Raw genomic sequence first — 22204 nt, forward strand, 5'->3', positions numbered from 1 at the left:
AGGTCCCTTTGTCCCAGCTTTTACAAGGCAGCAAAAGATGGTGAAACCCTTTGAAGGAATTTAGTCCTGGCCTAGTATTGGCAGCCTTGCAGAAACTGGGTCTAAAGTTGATGCACACTGAGATTTCTCCCTTTGAGCCTGTGGCCTGCTCCTCACACTTCTGCAGGCTGTTGGTTGCCCAGCCTTCACTGTGTGATGCCCTCCACATTTCTTTGAGCTTTGGTTTCCATTTTAATGGTTTTTAAGGATCCTGCTGGGCATAGCAGGCCTGTTGGAAAGACTGTGCTTGGCAAAGGGTTAATTATCAAATCTCTTCTTGAGCAGGGTTCACCTGTCACATTATGGATCTGTTAACACTTCTTAGGTAGTGGTGGTAACATTGCAGTTGTCTTTACTCGCTGCATATTTTCAGATATGAAAGAGAGAAAGTTTAGATTTTGTATCAGGAAAGAATTCCTTACCATCAGGGAGGTGATGCACTGGAACAAGTGGCTGCCCCATCCCTGGAAGTGTCTGAGGCCAGGTTGGACAGGGCTTGGAGCACCCAGGGATGGTGGAAGGTGTCCCTGCCATGGCAGGAGTTGGAGGAAGATGGGCTTTAAGGTCCTTTCCAAGCCAAACCATTTGTGATTCTACAATTCATATTAACAATTCATATTAACAATTCATATTAACTTGCTTTTTTTCCATGTGAACTCCCTGCTGTCTTGCGTAGGCTTTATATTTCGTGCTCCATTTTTGAGAATATCTCCAAGTACAACAACTCCTTTATGATTGAAAGTGAATTTTGAAAAAAACTAATATATGTGCCTTGGTTTTTATGTATTCTACGCTACATACAATTTTTTCAAAATCATCTCTGCAGTTCAGTAATGGATAAAAGAATTAGAATCAGAGAAGGCTTTATGTCTTTTTTTGCCTTACATATAATCAGAAAGAAAGAAATTTTGAACACATTCCAGGAAAGCAGGTGTGTGTATTGTTGCAGCAAGGGGTGAGAACAGTGCTTGTTCCTAATGGCTGCTTGACTTCAACACTACAGATTGCATAGAGCCTGAAGTGTATTAAAACAAATTGTGTTACGGTATTCAGTCAAGAATTTAGGGCACAGTTGATCTGCCTGAGTCTGCTAACTTTAAAATATATTTTACTGGGCGGGGGGGGAAGGTTTGCATGTTATTTTGCAAGGAAAACTTCAAATCCCTGTAGGCTTTTAAAAGGTAATTTTTTTTTTTTTTGTAATTTAGGGAAATGGGAAGGATAGAGAGAAATGTCTTGATAAGAATCTGTCAAAACTGACAAATTTTTGAATGACGATTTTAGAAATCAAGTCTTGTGATTTATTCATCTATTTAATACCTACAAGGAAAGCAGGTCTACTAAAGTACGTGATTTTGCATGCCCAGGTTTCTCAGTGCTTAACAGAGTATCCTGAGAAACTTCCATGGTGGTATTGTCAGATCATAGGGATTGTGACTAATACAGAAGGAAAAGTCTTTGCTTGCTTTTACAGCCTCTTAAAATGAAATCATCTGAAGAGGAGAAAAATAATATTGGCTTGGGCATAATACAAGGGATATTTTGAAGTCTAAAAGTTGCAAGAATGGATCTGTTGGGTATAATGATGAAAGAACCCTGGATCCCTTTGCATGGATTTTTCTATTTCTGTTCAGTATTTACTATTTATATGCTGCAGGATGCCAGGGTGACTGCAGGGTACAGAAATTGCCTTTCTCTGTTTTGCCCATAGAATGGATGTTTCTTTAGAGCTGGCAGAAGGAGCTTTTTCTCTCTTGTCAGTGAACTTCAGTGCTCTTGCCCAAAAGAGCAAACTTGTTCCTTTCCTGATTGAGTTTCAAACCACGTCTGCTCTCAAGTTTGTAAGCAAATGTGAAAATAGCCATTTTTTCTAAGCCCTTTGTCTATTACAGAGGAAATTTATGTAAAAAATAATGAGAAGTTAGGTTGAAAAAAAGAAGCTGTTAAAGGCTGAAAAATATCAGAAGTATGATATCCCATGGAGCTTGAATCAAGCACATACAATGAACAGTTTCAATATGAGAACTGTTTCTTTTGGATCCCTGTCTTAATGTGCATATTTTTCCATGCATTATAGTGGTGCTGCTGGATCTGGTGAGGCTCCATTGCTGTATAAGTAATTTATCAGGTTTAACTTACTTGTAGGATGTGTGAATACTTGATTACTTTTACTCTGAGAGGGTTTAAGACTGCAATATTGAGAGTGAGCTTTAGCTTTTAAGGCTCTAGCCTTAAAATTTTTATCACTGGTGAAGTGTGTAGTAATGGCTATGAGAGCAATTAATAATAGTAGTGACAGAATCAAGAGACTGACTAATTTATCATTATAGGTTTTAATGAGGCTTATAATCTAGCAATAAATATACAATATATTCAAAAGTATGGAATTATAAAAAGGATGAGTTATTTAACTTTAATTCTAAACTAGTTTGCAAACCAAAGGTTGTAGAAAATAGGCTTGTAAGAACATAATTCTTTTTGATGTTATGGAGGAGAAGGATGAAAATATCAGACGAAGAGAGTTTAAATTAAAATTAAAGGAGGGGAAAAAAATCATTGTTTATCTTCATTCAAAAGGCCTTTAAGCACAACAGTAGTTTTGTAAATGTGGGAGGTACCTTGTGGACAGCTTCTTTTTCATCTCAATCTGCTCACTTGGCAGAGCCTGGGAACTGCCTTGGATGCTGCAGCCCTGCAGCTCTCAGAAGATGGGCAGCAGTGGAAATGACAGCAATACTTGGGAAAAACTGTCTCAGATTTCAGACCAAGTTGGTGTAAAGAGACACAAATGTGAAAAGTTATTATAACAACTTTAAGATTCAGTGTTCAATGTGGAAACTAAGCTTTCCTACAGTTTTTCTATTATTGCATTATGTTTGTTATTTTCTTTCTTATTACTGCTATTCTCCCTTTTTTTCCTTGCTGGATTAATCTACAGAATGTCTCTGGCCTGGATGTTGCTAAAAGGTAATAAGCACCTGAGCAGTGTAAGAGAGTGGCTGAAATTTAGAAAATTAATTATAACCAGTCCTGCCAAAAGGGAAGTTGGAAACTGAGGTGGTAGGGTACCATTAAAACAAGAAACAACAGTAAAAAAACAGGATAGATGAGACCCCAAAAAGTAGACTTCTCTACTGCTGGGTCAGCTAGATGGGAATAGTAAAACACAAAACCAATCCAAACTGGACCCTTTTAAAGCTTGTAAGGGGAACCCTTGGTTTTGGAAGAAAGGCTCTGAGCTGCAGAGATGCAGTTTGGGAGAGATTATTTAGAACCCTTACAGGACACTCGAGCATTTGTGGGTTTGCCTCAACATTGGCGAGGAAATAAGTAGGAATGCCATGTAGGTGTTCTGGGGTTTGTTGGTGTCTTTATAGTTCTTGTGTTATCCAAAATAAGGAATAATTGCTGTCAGAAAATGTCTGTAATGTCTGCCTTGTTTTCCTCAAATTTCATGTTACGAAAGCAAAACTTTAAAGCAGAGTGGGGAAAAAACCACTTGCTTTGGGAAAGGAAGCACTGGATTTACTTCTGTTTTTAGGAAAACAGTGTTAAGCAGAAATGCTTGGGAGATGGAATTGGTCATCCAGTGAGATTCCCAGCCAGTGCTTCATAGAGTAATATTCCAGACAACCATGAAAGAGATGTGGATTAAAGTCTGGATGGTAAAAGCAAAGCTTGAAGTTGCACATGTCCAAAGCAAGCATTGATTTGTGTCCCTCAGAGCAGTTTTACCAGGTAAATACATCTTTATGTTGCCCTCTGCCTCTTTGTAGGGGTGGAGAGTTTGGAGCTGGATGCGGATTCCTGTACCTCATCTGGCTCTTTTGGGGTTCGGGGAGGAGGAAGCACTCCACAAGTTCTGCTCATCAGGCACAACTTAATTATTTTACCTAGAGAAGGGTGACCAACAAAGTTCTTGAAACCAGTGACTCTCTGCCTGGCTGCAGTGGGCTGGGCTCCTCCTGTGCATCCTGGCATCCCAGCTGCCTCCATGGGCACTGCTCCTGTGTGCTTATAGACTCGGAGTTTGCTCAGTGAGGAGACAGGCCTTCTGTAAAACCTGGATTTGCATGTCCATGTTGGAATCCTGGATGCTGAGAATTTTAACATTTCTGTGCTGAAGGGCACAGACCCACAAGCAAATGCTATATCTGACCTGAGGCCGTGGAGAAGGCTCCCAAACTTGATTGATAGCACTGGGATTATGGTTTGATTAAAAGTGTGTAATATCACAGGGTGGAAAACTTAGAGTTTAAAGTTTTAGAATATAGCAATATATGTGGGAGGTTTCAGGGTGGCGGCTGGTTGTTCTTCTTCACCTTCTTCTTCATGGGTTTGGGTGGTATTTTGTAATTGGACAGAAAAGTCCGCATTGCAGGCTTCGAGGGATTAGTTACTGGGTTAAAAGTGAAAATAATTTAGGTGTCATTTCTTAATTGGGTAATTTAGCCTTAAAAGACCTTGTATAGGAAGATAGTTAGCCATGTTGTAGCTTGTTGGTAGAATGCTGCAGAACTCAAGACTGTCCTGACTTCGCATTGTGCAGCTCCTGTGACAGTGGGTTGCTCTCATCTGCTCTGCAGTGTGTGCTCAGCTCATGCCCACAGAGATCAGGGCACATTCCAGGGACACTTTGCTGCTGCTGCAGTGCTTACACTGGAGTCAGGGGTCTGCAGTGAACCCTTCTGTGCTCAGCTGCCTTTCACTGGGGTAAAAATACACGATGTAATGGTGGAAAGGGTTCTGCATTTTTAAAGGCGCAGACAGTAATTAATTTATACAGAGCCCCTGCAGATAGAGAAGCCAGACCACTGAAATCTCATGGTGAGACAGAAATTTGATTAGGAATTCATGTGAGACCTCCTCCCTTTGTCCCAAGCTCTAATTCTGTAGTGTGGGAGGTCTTGTCAAAGTAGTCCTGAGTTCTCTCTGGTAGAAAGCCTTTTGTTCATGAACAGGGAGCGTGTGAGACCTGTTCCCATGCAGCCATACATCTTGTGTTCTTTACAGCAGCTTATTTTTGATAAGCTACAGCACATTTTAATGTAATTGTTAACATGCCTAATTTGCAGCCACACAGTCGTATCAATAATAATGGGAAGTTGTTCACAGGTAATAAATTAGCATAGCATATAACCAGCAGAACTCTGCTTCTCAGTATATTGTTTCATGATCAAGAATTCAGTAGTTAAATATACACAGCAGTGGGCTGAGAACAAGCTGTTCATTTTTGCTGCAAGCAGTACCAGTGGACCAGAGTAATCATAGCTCCCAAAAGCAGGACTGATTTTATTGATTTTAAATAGGCTTTCATTACAGCACTGAGCTTATTCCAATTGCAAGGAGTATCACTGCAGTTTGTATTCACAGTGCTGGCTGAGGGAAGGAGAGGTTTTGTTGGATGCCATGTAGAGGCTCTTTGTCCCTTAGTGTTCTATTCTGCCCTGCTGAAACATCGGAATTTATTATAGAAAAATAAGTGCTTAAGGCTTTTTTCCCCTGTGGTTAAAGTTTTTTAGATACACAGAGTCAGACCCAGCTCTGAAATTTTGAATTCTGACTGTTCTTCTGAGGAGTCAAGGTCTTGCTTATTTATTGGCATTTGACTTAGGGACCAGCTGGATTCCTTAGAAATCACAGAATCACTTTGCTTGGAAATGATGCTAAGATCACCAAGTCCAGCCATTTAACCCAATCCTACCCGGTCCAGCACTTAAACCCATCTCTAACACCACACCTGCACCTCTCTCCTTTTCCATAGATTAATGTAAAAAAGGCAAATACGAGAGCTGCTCAGTCTGAGATATTAATGTATCCAGGTTATAATTAGTGAAGAACACATGCTGTTACCAGCAATGCGTCATTAATCTGCACGGAGCAGTTTGCAGCTATTTGTTGCTAAATCAGTGACACTTCAAAGCTGTTGGGGTTTTGTATTGTTTCTAATGATTAAAAAAAATTATAAATCTGTGACTAAAAACCCACATATGCACACTTAAGAAGCAGGCTGGTTTGTCATTTGGTTTTCTTTGGATTTTTTGTGTTTTAATTTACACAAGGCTGGTCAGTCAATGGACATACACAGAAGTTGTTTGAAGCCTTAATACTGTTGAAAATGTTGTACTGTACTTTATGGTGGTGTAAAGGCATGTTGCTTGTGATAGGTTTTCTTCAAATCCTTTATGTGTAACTACACAGTTCTGCTTAAACATTTTTCCAGTGTTACTAGAACAGTTTGGAAGTGTATTAATAGAAATTAGTTACACCTTTCTGGTTTGAATGGGTTTAATACTGACTTTGGCTACCTTTTTTTTTTTTTTTTTTTTTCCTTAAACCTGCAGGTGAAGGTGAATTGCTGCAAATATTCTAGCTAATCCCACATTTTTGTTTTGGCATAGCCTTTTATAACATAATTTGGGAATTCAGGCAGGAACAAGCAAAAACTTTGTGTGAGCATTTCTAGAAATCAACTCTAAATAAGACGGTGACATTAAATAGTGAATCAACTTCGTAAGTACTGCATGATCAAGCCTAGGTACTGTAAAATGAGATCTGGATGGTTTATTTCATTTTAAAGAGTTTGGGCAAATAATTATGGAATTAAATTACCTCCTGTTGGTTTCCTGCAGGGCATGAAGAACCTGCTGTACTGTGCTCGGCTGAGCTGCTGCACTGATTAGTTCTTCAGGTCTAATCTTTACGTGGCTGTGCTCACTTTCATGTCTGTTTGTTTATGGGTTTGATAGTTGTTTTTCTGAAGTTACTCTATTGCCTTGATAGTCCTCTGGTGGATTATAAAAATGTACACATTAATTCCTTTCTCTAACTTCATTTGTTGGAGCCCAGTGGAGATAATTGGTGCTCACGGAACGTGGTGGTTGGGAATGAGGCTGATGATCGCTCCCAGAACTGATACCACCCATCACTGACAATCAAAGCTCACATTGTCAGGATGGTTGGAAGCTAAAATTGATTTAATTAAATGCTTACAGTATATATTAACAATACAATATTAGATTCTTTATCACAGCAGCTACTGTGATTTTTAGAGTTTGCTTGTGCAGGTTGAAAAGTGATTTATAGTTTTAATTCATCTTAATTGTGTGCTTAGGAAACATTTGAGATAAAAATTTTTGTTGCATTTAAATTTCCTTGTTATCTGCCCTGCAGTGGCATGAGTAATAGGGAGCCCAGAACATGAATATATTGGAATGCATGAAATATTTTCAAGGAGAATTCTTTTAAAGTTCACAGTGATATATGTCAAATGTTACTGAATGGATAACCATGTGGAGAGATTTTAGCCTCCAGAAGCTTAGAAATTAAGCATTTCTTAGTACAGTATCTGTGTTAAAAATAATTATTAATAATAATAAAAATAGTAATAGTAACTACTACTACTGCTGTGTTAAATAGAATGTTTCCTAATATTTTTCCTATTCTAAGGTTTAACTTTTTTTTGTAGTTGCTGAAATTTATTATACAGGCATCTTGAAATGATGCTGTGTCAGAGCTTGCCTGCACCAAAAATTGCTGCACCTCAATACTTACATTTAATAATCTGTAAAATCTTTTTACAGCCTGGAAAGCCTGTGTGTGTGTTTGATTGGAAGTATCTGTGCCCTCTGTGCCAATTAAACAGTAAATTTGTCAATTTGACAACAAATTCTCATGTTTTCTTGATACTTAGATAAAATAATATTGACCGAGGTGTGACTACTGAAATCAGAGATTTCCAGATTGCAGGAGAGGGTAACAATGAGTCTTTTCTAGGCACACTTAGTGATATGTTAATATTAGGCTCTCAGACTTTGCAAAGCAGCCAGCACTATAATAATAAATGTGCAAAGTGGCAGTAGTTTGTGTTAATAAACATTTTAAAGGCACCTGTGAGGGGTTAATGGTTCAGGAATTTTCTGTGATCTGGAGCTGCAGAGATGATGAGTGATAGTTTGGTTTGGTTTGGTTTGGTTTGGTTTGGTTGGTTGTTTTCTTTTTCCTTTTCCCCCCTCTCTGCAACATGTCAGGATTGCTTTTGTTTGGAATGTAGCACGTGGTGCAATTGCTTTTGTCACTGCCTTGCTGCACTTAGGTGTTACTGAGACTGATATACTCAAATTGCCAAAGATCCAGGTGATGCCTCACAGGCAGGTGAAATGTTTTCATTTCACAGCTCCTGCCCTGGCTCTGCACTCACCTGCTCTTTGGAGATTGGGATTTCTTCTTTAAGAACCACATCCATGCATTTCCTTCCATGTGTTCAGAGCAAGGAATGGAATTTGTTTCCCTTGATGAGCATTTTTTTGTTGTGCATTCAAGACAAAATATGATCTGATTTATGTTTAAAAGCTGTGCCAGTGTGTGAGCCGCAGAGCTGGGCTGGTTGTGTGGTTTGTTGTGCAGGTCATGGAGCATTAACAGCATAACAACAGTTCTGATCCTCACAATGACTTATTTATCCCTCTGATAAGCTGTGTATCCCTTAACTTCCTTGAGCAATTCTTTTTTGACAAGGTTGCTTTATAGAAGTGATGAATTTACTCTTGTTTTATTGCTCACTAAACAACTTCTTGTTGGTTTAAGAGTCCAATCTGGAAATGCTTTTTGATCTCATACTAACAAGCTCAATAATTGACAAACCACAGAATTGCAATGTGTTTTTCTTTTACAGAGGCAAAGGAAATTGTTCTGAAGGCACAGATTCTGGCTGGAGGGAGAGGGAAAGGTATTTTCAATAGTGGATTGAAAGGAGGAGTTCATCTAACTAAAGAGTAAGTACTTTCAATTGAAAAAACTATAAATAAATTGCTCCTTGTGTAATACTTAGGCTGTTTACAATAGCAATGGACTGTTTCTTTTAGTATTTTTCAGTAAACTAACATTTTTCCTTTGTTTGTAGCCCTAAGACTGTTGAACAGCTTGCTAAACAGATGATTGGGTACAATCTGTCAACCAAGCAAACTCCAAAGGATGGTGTGACAGTTAAAAAGGTAAGAATTTGGCCTCTTGAAAGTTGAAAACAATGTTCAGCTACAATTTTGCATTAATAAGCTGGGATGTACAACATAGATTTTTTTCAATCCTTCTCCAATTCCTGATTGATTACATCTAATTGATTAAAAAAAAAAAAAGATGTTACTTCTTCAGTTTGTGTATATATTTTGTTAATCAATTTTGGCATGTGCACTGATGGAAAAATAAATTGATTTCTCAGTGTATATTGAAAGGAATCCTTTGTCAGAGGCTTATCTTCCATCAAACACATACTAAATGGTGATAAAACTGCACTATAGCATTAGCTGTACATGCTTATTGACATTCTGCTTACAGAAACAGTAGACACATGGTTCCCTTTAGTAATAATATTATCTGTACTTCAGTCACCCTCAGGTTTGGACAAGTCTTAACAGAGTGACAGATGAATCACAGAATGGTTTTAATTGAAAGGAATCTTTAAAATTCCTTCAGGCCAACTTCCTGCAATGAGCAGGGGCATCTTCAACCACATCAGGCTGTTCAGAGCCCCATCCAACCTGGCCTTGAATCTTTCCAAGGATGGGGCATCCACCACTGCTCTGCTGCTCTGAGCAAGCTGTGCCAGTGCCTCACCACCCTCATTGTAAAAAATTCTTTCTTATATGTAATTAAAATCTGTCTTATTTAGTTTAGAACCACCTTGACTTATTGCAACAGGCCCTACTAAGAAGTTTGTCCCCATCTTTATTGTAAGTCCCCTTTAAGTATTGAAAGGTTTGCATGAGATTTTTTTCTCAATTGAAAAAAGTGTCTCAACAGTAGATTCTTTCTACTTGTGGCAGATACAGACTAAAATATGTGTTCATGGTAGTGGTTGAGGTACCAGATGAGCATGGGAGTTCATTTTCCAATGATGGTGCTTTCTGCAAGGCACCAAGATTCACTTCAACATAAATGACTTGTTCTGTATTGGCCTAAATGAGAGAAGCAAAGATTCAGCAAGATTCTCCTTCAAATTAGTAAAATTCTGCGAGTCAGGAAATCCTGGCAATTGCCTGTCTGCTGTGTGTGTTTTTATCTCTTGCTTTGTTTTGCTGAGCAAGAATCCTCATACAGGTAAGTAGTCAAGAGCCACACTCTATCTGATGCCAGGAAATAATTTGGCATGAGCTGAAGGAGCTGCAGTTCACATTTAATATCCTGTGAACAGCTTGGTGTATTAGCATAGAAGGGGAAGGAGCATCTGTCTGGAAAGATCCTGTCTAATGAGGGTGGAGGAAGGTGTTCAGGCAGTTCTTCTCTTGGGGAGCAAGGAGAGCAGATTACCATCACTCCTCAGAGCTGTTTTTAAAAATAAATACTATATATTAAAATAGGAGACTCAGTGTTACCATTAAGGCATGTCTGTCAGAGATCCTGGTAATACTAAGGATATAAGACAGGATATACCTTTTCCATATTAAGGCACTCTGCTTGGGAAAATTAGTATTGTAAAAGCAACTTTCTTTTATAAGTTCTTTGTTTTTATTCTTTTGCCCTAGTTGGCCTGCCTTGAATACATCCATACAGAAATTCTACTTTTTTGTGCAAGCCTGTTCATCATTGACAGATTCAGTTCTGAAACAGAAACTTCTCATTTTCTTTGAAATTGATAGAAGTGGAAGAAGAGTATGGGTGTTGGGGGTTTTTTGACATGGATTATTCAAGGGATTCATATTAGGATTACTTTTGTGCCATGTAGCCATAGAATATTTAACTTGTGGCTCCTTTCTCCCCCTCCACATGTTGTTTGTGTGAATGAACAGTGGGCAGGACTAAGCAGCTGGGGCAGAGGTGAAGTTTAAGGTGAAGTTTGCACTACTGAACTTCAGATATTTATTTTGGTGATACAGGATTGTGCACAGCCTTGAAAGACTGTGTATTTTTCCTTTGCTATAGAGTTCCAGGGAAACTGCTATTTTAATGCTGATCCATGATAAACCACTGTGGTGCTTTTCACTGGGATAATTTGCAAAATTATAGCAAAATCATAGACTTTCATCCTGATTACAGAGCTGGCTTTTAAAACTATGTTGGCTTTTAACTAGTATGTTTTATAATTTTTTGGTATTGAGTTCTTGATTCTTAGTAATTAATGGTAAGAGCATATACCCTCCTTAAATTAATTCATTTTGTAGCAGTTTGCCCAATGTTATGCTTATTAGATAGTGAAGGAAGCATGTTTAAAATTATGCACTACTTCATCAAAAAACTATTTCCCAGCAGAATTATGTCTGTTTTAAAATAATTTCTCATTTACAAAGTTAGCTCATGTTGGGATTTTAAAGGTAGTTAGACGAGCTGAGGTACTCAGGTTTGTGATGTCAGGACTACAAAATCAAATACTGACATTTTAATCAAGGGGCAAACTACTGTCATATCATTAAATATATAAATTTAGCTAAGTCTGAGATCATTTAATGCAGTGGGAACTTAATGCTCTGAAAATGCCAGGCAGACTCTGTGGGCTTGCTAAGGGCAGTGGGGAAAGTGAGAACAAATCACGGGCATTTTTTTTCTATTTCAAGGCACATGCTTTCTCTCTGCTTGTATGGGAGAGTTTGTGTTCTACATGTACTTAAGGAAAATTGCATTTCAGGAAGAAAAGAAAAGGATTTGTGCTTTTTAAACTTTTCAGTGTTCTGGAAAGTTTGAGTGGTTTAAAATACTCCTATTAAAAAAAAAGTAATAAGCATTTTTCAGAAGGAAAATATTTATTATGTCACTTTCTGTGAGGCAATCAATGAGCTAATGTCAAGTCAGGGAGTGGAAGTCACCTTCTACATCTATTTGTAAGGAAGGTATAAAAGGTAGACATTTTCTACAATTAGAATAATTATGAAACAGAAAATTATAGTTTCAGCTTTCTGTCTCAGCTTGTGCACCTGCTACAGAATTTAAAGTGTGTTTGTGCCTGTTCAGATTGATGTTTCTCAAATTAATAGCAATCTCTTCAATTCCCTCCTAACTTGGAACCTGTTTTGTGAGTTTATATAAAATCCTCTTATGGCATGTGGAATTTGGAGAGCCTGGCTATCTGTGATGACAGTCTTTTCTTATCATGACAACCTGAGAATTCACTACCTGTGTTTTTTCTCTCCAAGCAATAACAGAATGAACATTTTGCATATTTGATTCTGTTTAAGAAAACCTGTTACAGTTACCCTCATGACATTAGAAGTGTGACTTAAACTTTTAGGTAATGATTTGTTACAGAGAAGGAAAGCTTGAAGTTGTCAAGAAGTTTTAATGAAAACTGATTTTTCCCCAGGACATTTTAAATATAAATATGATATGGTAAACAGATAATGATGTGTCATATTCTTTATCAAAAGCATAACAGAAATGTGAGAAGAGTCAACAGTCTGTAGATTCAATTTCACTATTCTTAACTGTTCATCAATGTGTTTGCATTAGTTCTGTCATGTGAGTGATAGGTAGACTTAAATGATATTTAAAGACCTGGAACACCAATTTCCCTGGTTTTGCTCTGCATCAAATGGGGAGGATGGTGAAGGAAAGTTATTTTGTTGGGAGAAATTAGAGATATTTCACAATCTTACAATTTTTGCTCTAAGGTTGCCTACTGCAAAGTAGACAGTAGTTTTGTGAATTAAGACAGAGAAGTATCTGATGATGTTGACATTGTTAATTAGCAACAGTGAGGATAATCACTCCAGCTGGAAGTCTCAGTTGAAGATACCTGATTTAATAATGTTAGTTCCACCTGCTGTGCCTGCAAATGTATTCCTCAAAACTTGTTGAGTGTATTCCCATCCTAAGTCTGGCCCTGACCCTGATCTCTGTGGAAGCTGTCTGAACAGCTCTGACAAGATCCAGTAGGACCAGTTGGTTTTATCTCACTTATGTCTAAAGCAACTGACTCACATTTTTCAGATACATTGATGCAGGATATGTAAGAAGGTGAAAACATGGATGCAGGTAAAAATAGTAGCAAATTAAGGATGCTTTCCCTACCCTTGCTTGTTAATTTGACAAATCTTGGCATGTAGCCAAGCTATGTCTCTGAAGTTGTCTTTTAGCATCCCTCTGTAGTAGACTAAAATAGGCAGATGCTTTTAAGTAGTACAGTAGTTTTCTGCATTCTTGGTTCTCTCCTTCACCCTGCTTTCTTTAATTTCCTTTTGAACAGTCGCTTATTTGAACTATTCCTTTACATCCCCCTATGTTGTGTGAATAAAGTGAGGGAAAAAGTACAAGGAAACAAAATTAATATAAAGCAAATTTCTTCCAAGTCAAAAAGACCATAAAGAAATTTCATCTTTCCTTCAATTCTGAGCACTGATGGCTTTATTTGATTCCTTGTTTCTTACATATTTTTCCCCCCTCTTCTCTAATACCTACTGCCTGGCAGGAAGTCCCTACATCCTTTCTTATGTTCTCTGGAACAGACTGTCAAAAATGTGACTTGGGTGAAAGTATAGTGCATCTTTCCTGTTTATAGTCCTTGAACTATGAAAACCCCAGGAATACTTGTTTGATGGAGCACCTTGTGCCAGGTAGGCAGAGTTTTAAGGCTGCAGGTATAAAATGCCTCTTGGATCTGCTGACTGAGAGGATGAATTTCTCCTTGTGGTATATTCAGTGATGATCATTGTCTGCAGTCATTGTTCAAAACTGTCACTTCAGAAAAAGACCGTGTTAGGAAGATGTTGCCACTTAATCCTTCTTAATTACATTGATATTTGGGAAGTTAATTTCCTGATTTCTACTGCTTCCATTGAAAGATGGGAAATAGTAGCTCTCTTAAGGAAGAATATAATGCTTATTAAATGACGGAGGTGGCTGCTTCAATTTAAGATGGAAAAGCAAAACTAGTGCAGAGCAGAACTACAATCTTTGCAACTTTGATTATAGCATCTGTTTTGATCACAGGCAACAATTATTAATGATCATGTGCAGATTTTTTCCTAAAATTAAGAATGTTTTGGGAAATTTAGTTTTTAATTTATTCTTATAGTGAAATAGTTTTGTGAGTCCTTTGCAAATGTAAAACTACTCAGTCTCTGAAATTGCTTCGATAGCTATTGTTAAACTATTGCAAAAACAGCTCAGGTGAGGAGGAAGGTACAATTATTGTAATACTAAAGTGGAAAGGACCTTGTCTTGTTTTTGGGAGAAGGGAAAAAATTGTAGCAAAGACTTTATATGGGCCAATTTCTGATACTTTTAATGTAGATGCTTGTAGATTCCAAATGTGGGATTTGAATCATCTTTCTGTTTTGTGCTGTGGTGTCTGTCAGATACTGGTGCAAAATGGCTCTGTAGCTTATACTAATAAATTGAAAAACACATATCTGTGTTTCTAGTTTCTGCCAGTATCTGAAGGACACACATTTGCTTGACTCTCTAAATTGAAAGTAAAAAGCTGGATGGCAGAATTAGCTGTAAGCCCATTTTATTAAGAGATACTTGGGCAGGGCAGGAATTCAGTGCAGAGATTATAAGGGTTGGGTGGCCTTTGGAAAGAATAAGGAGGGAAATTAAGCCTGAGGATTTTCTGGAGAGAGCAGCACTGCTGGCCAGATGCATCCAAAAGCCAACGTGCCACTCCTTCTGTCTGTGTGGTCTGCACACTGAGTCCTTTGGGACTCAAGTCTTTCTTGATTTCCAGATTTACTGTCCTGATAATCAAGAATTATCCCAAATTATTGGGATAAAATGGTAATGTAGAGGTCTGCAGTATGGACACAGCAGGAAAAACCCCAGCACTGAGGTGTTCCTGGTGTACATTGCTCACTGCAGGCCCTGGTGAGAAGAGCAGCATTAGAGGAGTCTCCTCCTTAAGGAGAGAGCATTTCTTGGGAAAAAGTTCACAGGGTTGTAGTACTGTGGTAAAAGCAGTGAAACCAATGTTTCTTTTCAGGCTAGCAAGTATCAAACTGCTGCATTTTAAGGCAAAGCAGAAGGACCAGTCAGAACCACTGATGCTTTCTTTCCTTGCCTCTATCCATTTTTAGGTGATGGTTGCAGAAGCACTGGATATTTCCAGGGAAACATACTTTGCAATTCTGATGGACAGAGCCTGCAATGGACCTGTCATGGTTGGCAGTCCACAGGGTGGTGTGGACATAGAAGAAGTTGCAGTAACTAGCCCAGAACTTATCTTTAAGGTATTGGAATGATGTTCTACAATAACAATTTTCCTTGTCAGTTATCCAAAATAATATTTTTCCCCCTTTCTCCTCCCATTTTTCCTTCTTCCATGTAAAAAGGAGACAGGAAGAACCATAAAAAGAGTGTTTCATCAAATACAGGATCATACCTGTCATCTAGTAAAAGAAGCATATTTAACATCTGATTTTACTAGAATTTTTCAATTACAGAAAGATCTTAAATCTGGCTGTTATGTGATATGTTAAACTTCACATCTGAAATGTTTTATGAGTGGGTTTCACTTTCAGGAAGGTACAACTTTTTTCACAGGTGGCTTGGTGCCAATATACTTACTGTTTCTGTGGCTGTTTTTCTCTAATTGACAGAGTTGTTAATTTTTTTTTTGTACCTGCAAGACTTTTGCATCTGAAATACAACTGTTGTAATTACTTTCTTAATGATGACTGCACTGAAGTATTTTTTAAGTTACTGTGGCAAGATAATGAGTAGACAAGCTATTCAGCTGAGAAAATAATTGATACAATCAAGTATAATTTTTCAAAAAATTGTAAAAATATTTAATGTGCACTTAAAAATCATATAAACTTCACAGTGTTACTGGGCAGTGACACTCATTGCCTTGAAAATATTCCAGAATATGTCATAAAAATTAACAGACTAAATATTCGTCAATGCCATCTGTACAGTAATTAAAAGTGAAAACTGGTGTCACATTGTCTTGTCAGCGTGCCACCCTGAAGAATGACATATTTTTTGGAAGGACTGTTTCATAGTCAGTGTGGTAATTATAACATCCCCTATAGGCAGCTGCTATAGCCTCAGTCTTGGGGAGCCTTGGCAAACAGCCAGGCTTTAATTACTAATTTGCACATGTACACTAAGTGTTTTCCTTTTGAAGCTATAAATCTCCATTCTGATGGAATATTTAGTTAGTTTTACTCATGTTACTGTTGCAGGAGGAAATAGATATTTTTGAAGGCATAAAGGATCATCAGGCGTTGCAGATGGCAAAAAATTTGGGATTCCAAGGACCTTTGCAGCAGCAGGTAACTTGACTCCACTCCCTGGCTTTAGGCTGAGGACTTTTTAGCCCAGCTCTATGTTAAATGTTTTCCAAGAGGAAAGGCCACTTGGAAAGGCCAAGTGTCCATTAAATTGGGATCATTTTGACATCCTAAATACTAAATTGCACTATGTAATTGTCATTAGGCTTTAGCATTTTGAATAAGCTCCTTCTGGTTTTAAAGAGTCCCCTGTCTTTGAAGCAGTTGATGGCAACATGCTGTTCCACCATGTGGGATTCCTTTGTTTTCACTGGAATTCCACTGGAGCTCCATGAATGGCATGGGTAGAGCTGGTTTTGAAAATTGGCTCTTAGGATAAGGAGAAATAAAAATGTATCTGGCTTTGTGATTGAAACTTTTAAAATTTTTTTTATTCTTCAACTCAAAAACAAAAGCATGCCAGCATGTTGTATTTTCAGTATCTCTTTTCTGTACATATATATTTTGAATATATATATTTGCCTATGTGCATCATTTTGGACAAAAGAGAAGAGAGCTCATTTAAGCTGGCCTGAGTTTTTTCTGTAGTATGAAACTCATTTTTGTAGAACTCCTTTATTTTTAATTCAGCAGTTTTAATTCTTTTCTATCCTAACATGCAATTAACAAATGCATAATGATTAAGTTGATTAACACACATTTGAAGATTTAGCTGTATATATAATGAGGAGGAATGATTATGTAGAACCTTTCAACCCTTGAAGAGTTCTGGTACTTAATCATTAACAGCAAATATGTATGGACTTTTAAACAACACATTTTAATAATGCTGCAGGAATGCATTTCTTCCCTCATACAGTCAACTAAAAGGAATTCACTGAAGCACAGGGACATAGTTTTTATCCAGACAAATCCTGGTATTTACTTATACATTCTCTAGTTCTAGGCTGGGATTTTCTGCTTGAAGAGGCTCAGTTCTTATAGACCCTGAGAAAGGGAAGCGTTGGCATTAAGCTGCCTGATTCAGAGAGGTGCTGAAAGATGGAGCAGCCCTTAATAAAAGTGAAGTGAGTCTGGTGTTCTGGTGCAATTACAGCAGAGGACTGTGCCAACAGCAGCTTTGGAGGTGGCCCAGAGTCAATGTGGGGTTCATGGTGGGGCTGCCTCCCCAGTGTCACTGCTGAGAGCCTCCCCCCGTGCTCTTGGGGTGGTTTGTCAGCCTGAGGGTGTGTGCCAAGGAAGCTGCTGCACATTTACAGCTGATGGGTTTTTTTAAAGTCAAACCCACTGAGAATGCTTTAACTGATAACTCTCGAGGAGGAGAGGCTTCCTAAGGAATTTGTTCCTAAGGAACTGCTTCCCAACTGTGACTCTTTAAAGAATCTTAGCACAGAATCACAGAGCGGTTTAGGTTGGAAGGGACCTTAAAGAACATCCAGTTTCAAACACCCTGCCCTGGGCAGGGGCACCTTCCACTAGATCAGGTCACTCAAAGCCCCATCCAGCCTAGCCTTGAACACTTCCAGGAATGGGGACTCCACAACCTCTCTGGGCAGAACTGGGGTTGGGGTTGATTCTTTCCACTTGTAATGTTTTCTTTTGCATGACTGACCTTGTAGGGGAAAGCTGACTTATGCTTCGTTCTAAAACATTTCACTTATTAGGAGAGGTCACAAGTATTTTTGGGTTGTGCACTTCAGTTAGCTGATCAGTAATGAGAGGAAAAAAATGAGTGGTTCTTTATTAGTGCACTCCATATGCAAACTTATTTCAGCTAATAGGTTCACACTGTGTAATGAACCAAAGGGATTTTTAAATACATGTTCATGTTGCTGTTTTTAAGTAGTTCTATTAGTGGAAAAAATATTAAAAGAACAAAAGACTTGGAAATGAGTAGTCAGTGGTGATACTTTCAGCCACGGAATCAGGCATGGGGATAGATGGTGAGGAGTAATAGGGAACAAGGAAGAGTATCTTGGAATGAGTAAACAGGTGTAAGTTCAGATGTAAGTTCTTCAAGAAAAATTTTCAGACTGATGTAAGAAGGAGAAATAGATGTTTTTGCTGAAGTTACCAGAGTGCACAAACTACTTTGTGGTTTCTGACTTTAGACTGATCAATGTGAATGCAATTCAGATCTCGGCGTACCAGAGAACACTTCATTATATTGGTGCCTTCAATCACTTCCCAAATTAAACTTGTCATAGTAATTGCACTGTCTATTTTGTAGAAAACCTGCAGTTTTTGTAGTCTCTAAATGCACTTTTACTACATCTTACACAGTATCATAATGCTGCATTACAAGAGTGTAAGAGACTATATGAATATGGTTAAGAAAACAGAAATAAAAGCAGTGATTATCTAGAATTACTGAGCAATGTAATACTTTAAAAATAATCAATAATGCTCTAACTTTGCCTTGAAAACATGAACTTTTATTTGTCTGTGTGGTAATTGTAAATCATTTGATCACATTTAGGCAGCAGATCAAATTAAGAAGCTGTATAATCTTTTCTTGAAAATTGATGCCACTCAGGTTGAAGTCAATCCCTTTGGTGAAACTCCAGAAGGGCAAGGTAAGAAATTGAAGGAAACAAATTAATGCATTATAATTCTTTATTTATGCAAGCTATAAATTAAATTGCATAGAAGGATCTAGCAGCAGCTTTGCCTTAATTTCATTTTGTAATGTAATTTAAACAATATTCATAAATATTCCCTTGGCAGATTGTATATTTCAATACCTTTTGTTGTTTCATCCAAATACTGGAAGTATTGGCTTCTACATGTTCTGCTTGGTGAGAGTCAACAACATTTTCTGCTCTTCTGCTCATGGACAAAGTTGGGGTTTTCTTGATTTTGTTTTGTGGGTTTTTTTGTTGTTTTTTTTTTTGTGTGTATGTTAATGCTGCTAGAATTACTGAGATTGTGTGGAAAGAAACTTGTTCTTTTATGTTTGCATTCATATGGGTAATTTAAATTTTAAAGTGCATGACTCTGCAGTCTACTAGAGCACAGGACAAATTTCAGCTGAAACAGACACTTGGCCACATCCTTTGGGAAGAAAAAGGGTCGTTGACCTTCCTGCACCATGACTACAGAGCTGAGGAGGTGTAGGGTAAAACTGAGGAGCTGAATTAGCTTTCACCTCATTATAACAGTTGGTATTCCAGATTAAACCTTTCCTTCCATTTGTCATTTTTGTCCAAGCAACTTGGACAAAGGTGAAGAGCGGAGGAATTAAAGGTGCCTGTGGGATATTGAAATATGGTAGGGCTGATCCAGGGGGATCACAGTCACCTCCTCATTGTTCCATTTCACTGACGTGCTGAAGGCTTATTTGGTGGCTACAAGAGGAGAAATTGGTGTGCAAGAAGAGGCAAGTGAGGGAGAGGACGGAAAGTAATGAAAGGAAATGAAATGTGGCCCTTAAAGATCGGAAAGAGCCATGGTGGCGCTCACCTTGCACCCTTGCTGGAGTTCTGTGAGGTGGCTCTGTGGAAATAAAGATTTGGATAAGTTACCCAGTTAGCTCTCCTGGAATGGCTGTGCATATTTAGTGAGAAGGGCTTAATCTGAGGCATGGTAGGAGATTTTGTGCTGTTTTCTCCGAGGTTTTTCCCCATGTGGTTTGCATCCAGGAAGCTGAGGAGCAGAAACAGAGTGGGTTTCAAGCTGTGAAAGGCTTCTTGCTCACAGAAATGCACAGGAATCTTCCTGTGCTTATTCCTTTCGTGCTAGCAGTTTCTCCATCTGAAATGTCTTTAAATAAGAATAAAGATAAAACAAATGGAAGAACATTTGAGTAGCTTAATGCAGCTCTTCCTAATGATAAAATGTAAGTCTCTGTATGAAGCCCATGATTCTTGTCAAAGTAATGGATAAGATGGATTTACTTCTTGCTGTGTTTTGTGTTTATCACTTGTGTGGATTTCCATCAGGTTGTATGTATTTGCTTGTTTAATATCTTAGCAAATTATTTGTTAACACTAATGGGTCAGAAGCCTGAAACTTCCCTCTTTTTTTGGTTGTTTGCTTTTGTTTTGTTTGCTCTCTGTGTAAACTGTTGAATGGGAAGATTACAAAAATCCTACACAACTAACAAAAACAACAGAAGTACTTAATGAATATCAGTGTTGGAACATTCTTTGATATTTGTTTGAAAAATCCATTTGTATAATCTATCATACATGTAACAATGTGCTTTTGATAGTGAAAATGGTTTGATAAATATTCATACCTGATTTTGCTGCTATTTTGTACAGCATGGCCTTTGTTAAAGATGAATGTTCTGTACAAATGAGTTTCTATTAATGTGACATGGAAGATGTTTTGTGTGTAAGGTAAACAGAGCTCTGAAACTGCAGTTGTACTCTAGCTTTGAGTGGGTTTAGCAATTTAAGCACCTGAAAGCTTGAAGAAGAAAAATTGTCTTATTTCATTGCTAAAGAAAATAATTAAAGCAGCTCTAGTGCCTTAGAAGCATGTTAGGAGCTGCAGATATTTCTGCTTTTTGGCACATTCCCACATGATAATTGGCCAGGTAAGATCTGGACTCTTCCAAGAGATTTTTTATATACACTCATGAACAATTTTCTGAAACTGCAGTCACTGAAGTGAAATTTGATAGCTTTAATCTGTTATCAGTTACAAGTCAAATATTATTTTTTTTTTAAATCAACATCAAAAACCCAAACCAAGAAAACCCAATGCAAATCAAGATATACAGTTGAGACTCTCCTACTTGTGTAAATGTTTTATTTGCTGTTTCCTTAGCTATTTTTTTCCTAAATTAAGAAACTGTATATTGAACAGAGTTACATTTCCACCAGACTAAAATTGTCCTCTTCATTGTCATTGACCTCCAGGTGTCTGCAATGCTCATGAACACATGCACAGGTACCACGGACATGTCCCAGTGGCAATGTGAATAAAAAACACCAGCAGATAGAAAAACTATTAGATTTTTGTGGACACAGCATTTAAAGGCACTTAAATTTGATTGGTTTGCCTTGAGAAATCAATTATGCTTTAGTCAGTAATTATAATCTGAACATAGTACAAGGGAAATTACTGGCATAGTAATATGTTAAGTATATAGTCTTACATTTACTTAGAACATTTTAATCTAATGAGGCATTTGCCTATGCAAAGCCATAGAAATAATGAGTCAGAAAATAAGCAAATAACACTCTACAGGATTTCTGTTGCTGCTGTGTTTATGTGAATATTGGAGCTGCTAGCCAGCCCTTTGTATCTTTTATCTAATGTAGTCAGATTTAGCAACTTCTTAATTTGTTTTTATAACCATAGTGGATGTTGATCTTGATGAAAAGGTTTGTATTTACTTTCCTGGTTTTCTTTATTTAAAGGTGATCTTTTGGTTATTTTTAACATATTTGGCTTCCGTTTTTTTAAGCTCTCTAATGAAATAATGTGTGTATAGTTAATAACATCAGAAATTCAAAATATAGCTAAGGAAAGCATTTTGTGTTGCTCAACTCTGAATGAGTACATGTTACCACACATGGCTTTGGGTTGGTGTTACCTGTTATATATGTTATTCTTTCAAAATATGGAAGGTAAACTCTCCTGTGTCATTGCTGCAGCCCTCCTGTCCAAATCACAAAAACTGCCCTCATAACAAGTGAGGAATTTTGAAGAAATTCGAGACAGGACTTCTGAATTGTTTTAGATGATGTAATTTATTTTTCTTATCTTTTATATAGGTAGGAAGGGTGAGTTCACGTCTTTACATTATAGTTCAGAAGGTTACAAGACTTCTAGTTACAAGACCTTTTAAGAATTTATTAACTAATAAAATACTGTCAACAAAGATATTTATATTTTTGACCTAATCCTTAAATATTTCATTTGATGAACTTACGTTACAGTGCAACTTTTCATAGTTAATCATGTTATGATACACAAACTTACAGTACTGTACTCTAAACTCTTGTTTATTTTTGTAACTACTATTTTTTCTATATCTTAAACTCTAAAAC

At 37.6% G+C, this 22204-nt stretch overlaps 1 protein-coding gene across 1 annotated transcript in view; it reads left to right on the plus strand.

Moving 5' to 3' along the window:
- The window catches only part of SUCLG2 (succinate-CoA ligase GDP-forming subunit beta), a 112555-nt gene that overhangs the window by 42135 nt on the left and 48216 nt on the right, over positions 1-22204 (plus strand). Inside the window, exons 3-7 of the mRNA XM_053954026.1 lie at positions 8714-8813; positions 8942-9032; positions 15039-15191; positions 16152-16241; positions 18679-18775. Coding sequence (XP_053810001.1) covers positions 8714-8813; positions 8942-9032; positions 15039-15191; positions 16152-16241; positions 18679-18775 — 531 coding nt within the window. The remainder of the gene's footprint in view (positions 1-8713; positions 8814-8941; positions 9033-15038; positions 15192-16151; positions 16242-18678; positions 18776-22204) is intronic.

The sequence above is a fragment of the Vidua chalybeata genome, chromosome 12 (genome assembly GCF_026979565.1).
Source record: "Vidua chalybeata isolate OUT-0048 chromosome 12, bVidCha1 merged haplotype, whole genome shotgun sequence".
Taxonomy (NCBI): Eukaryota; Metazoa; Chordata; class Aves; order Passeriformes; family Viduidae; genus Vidua; species Vidua chalybeata.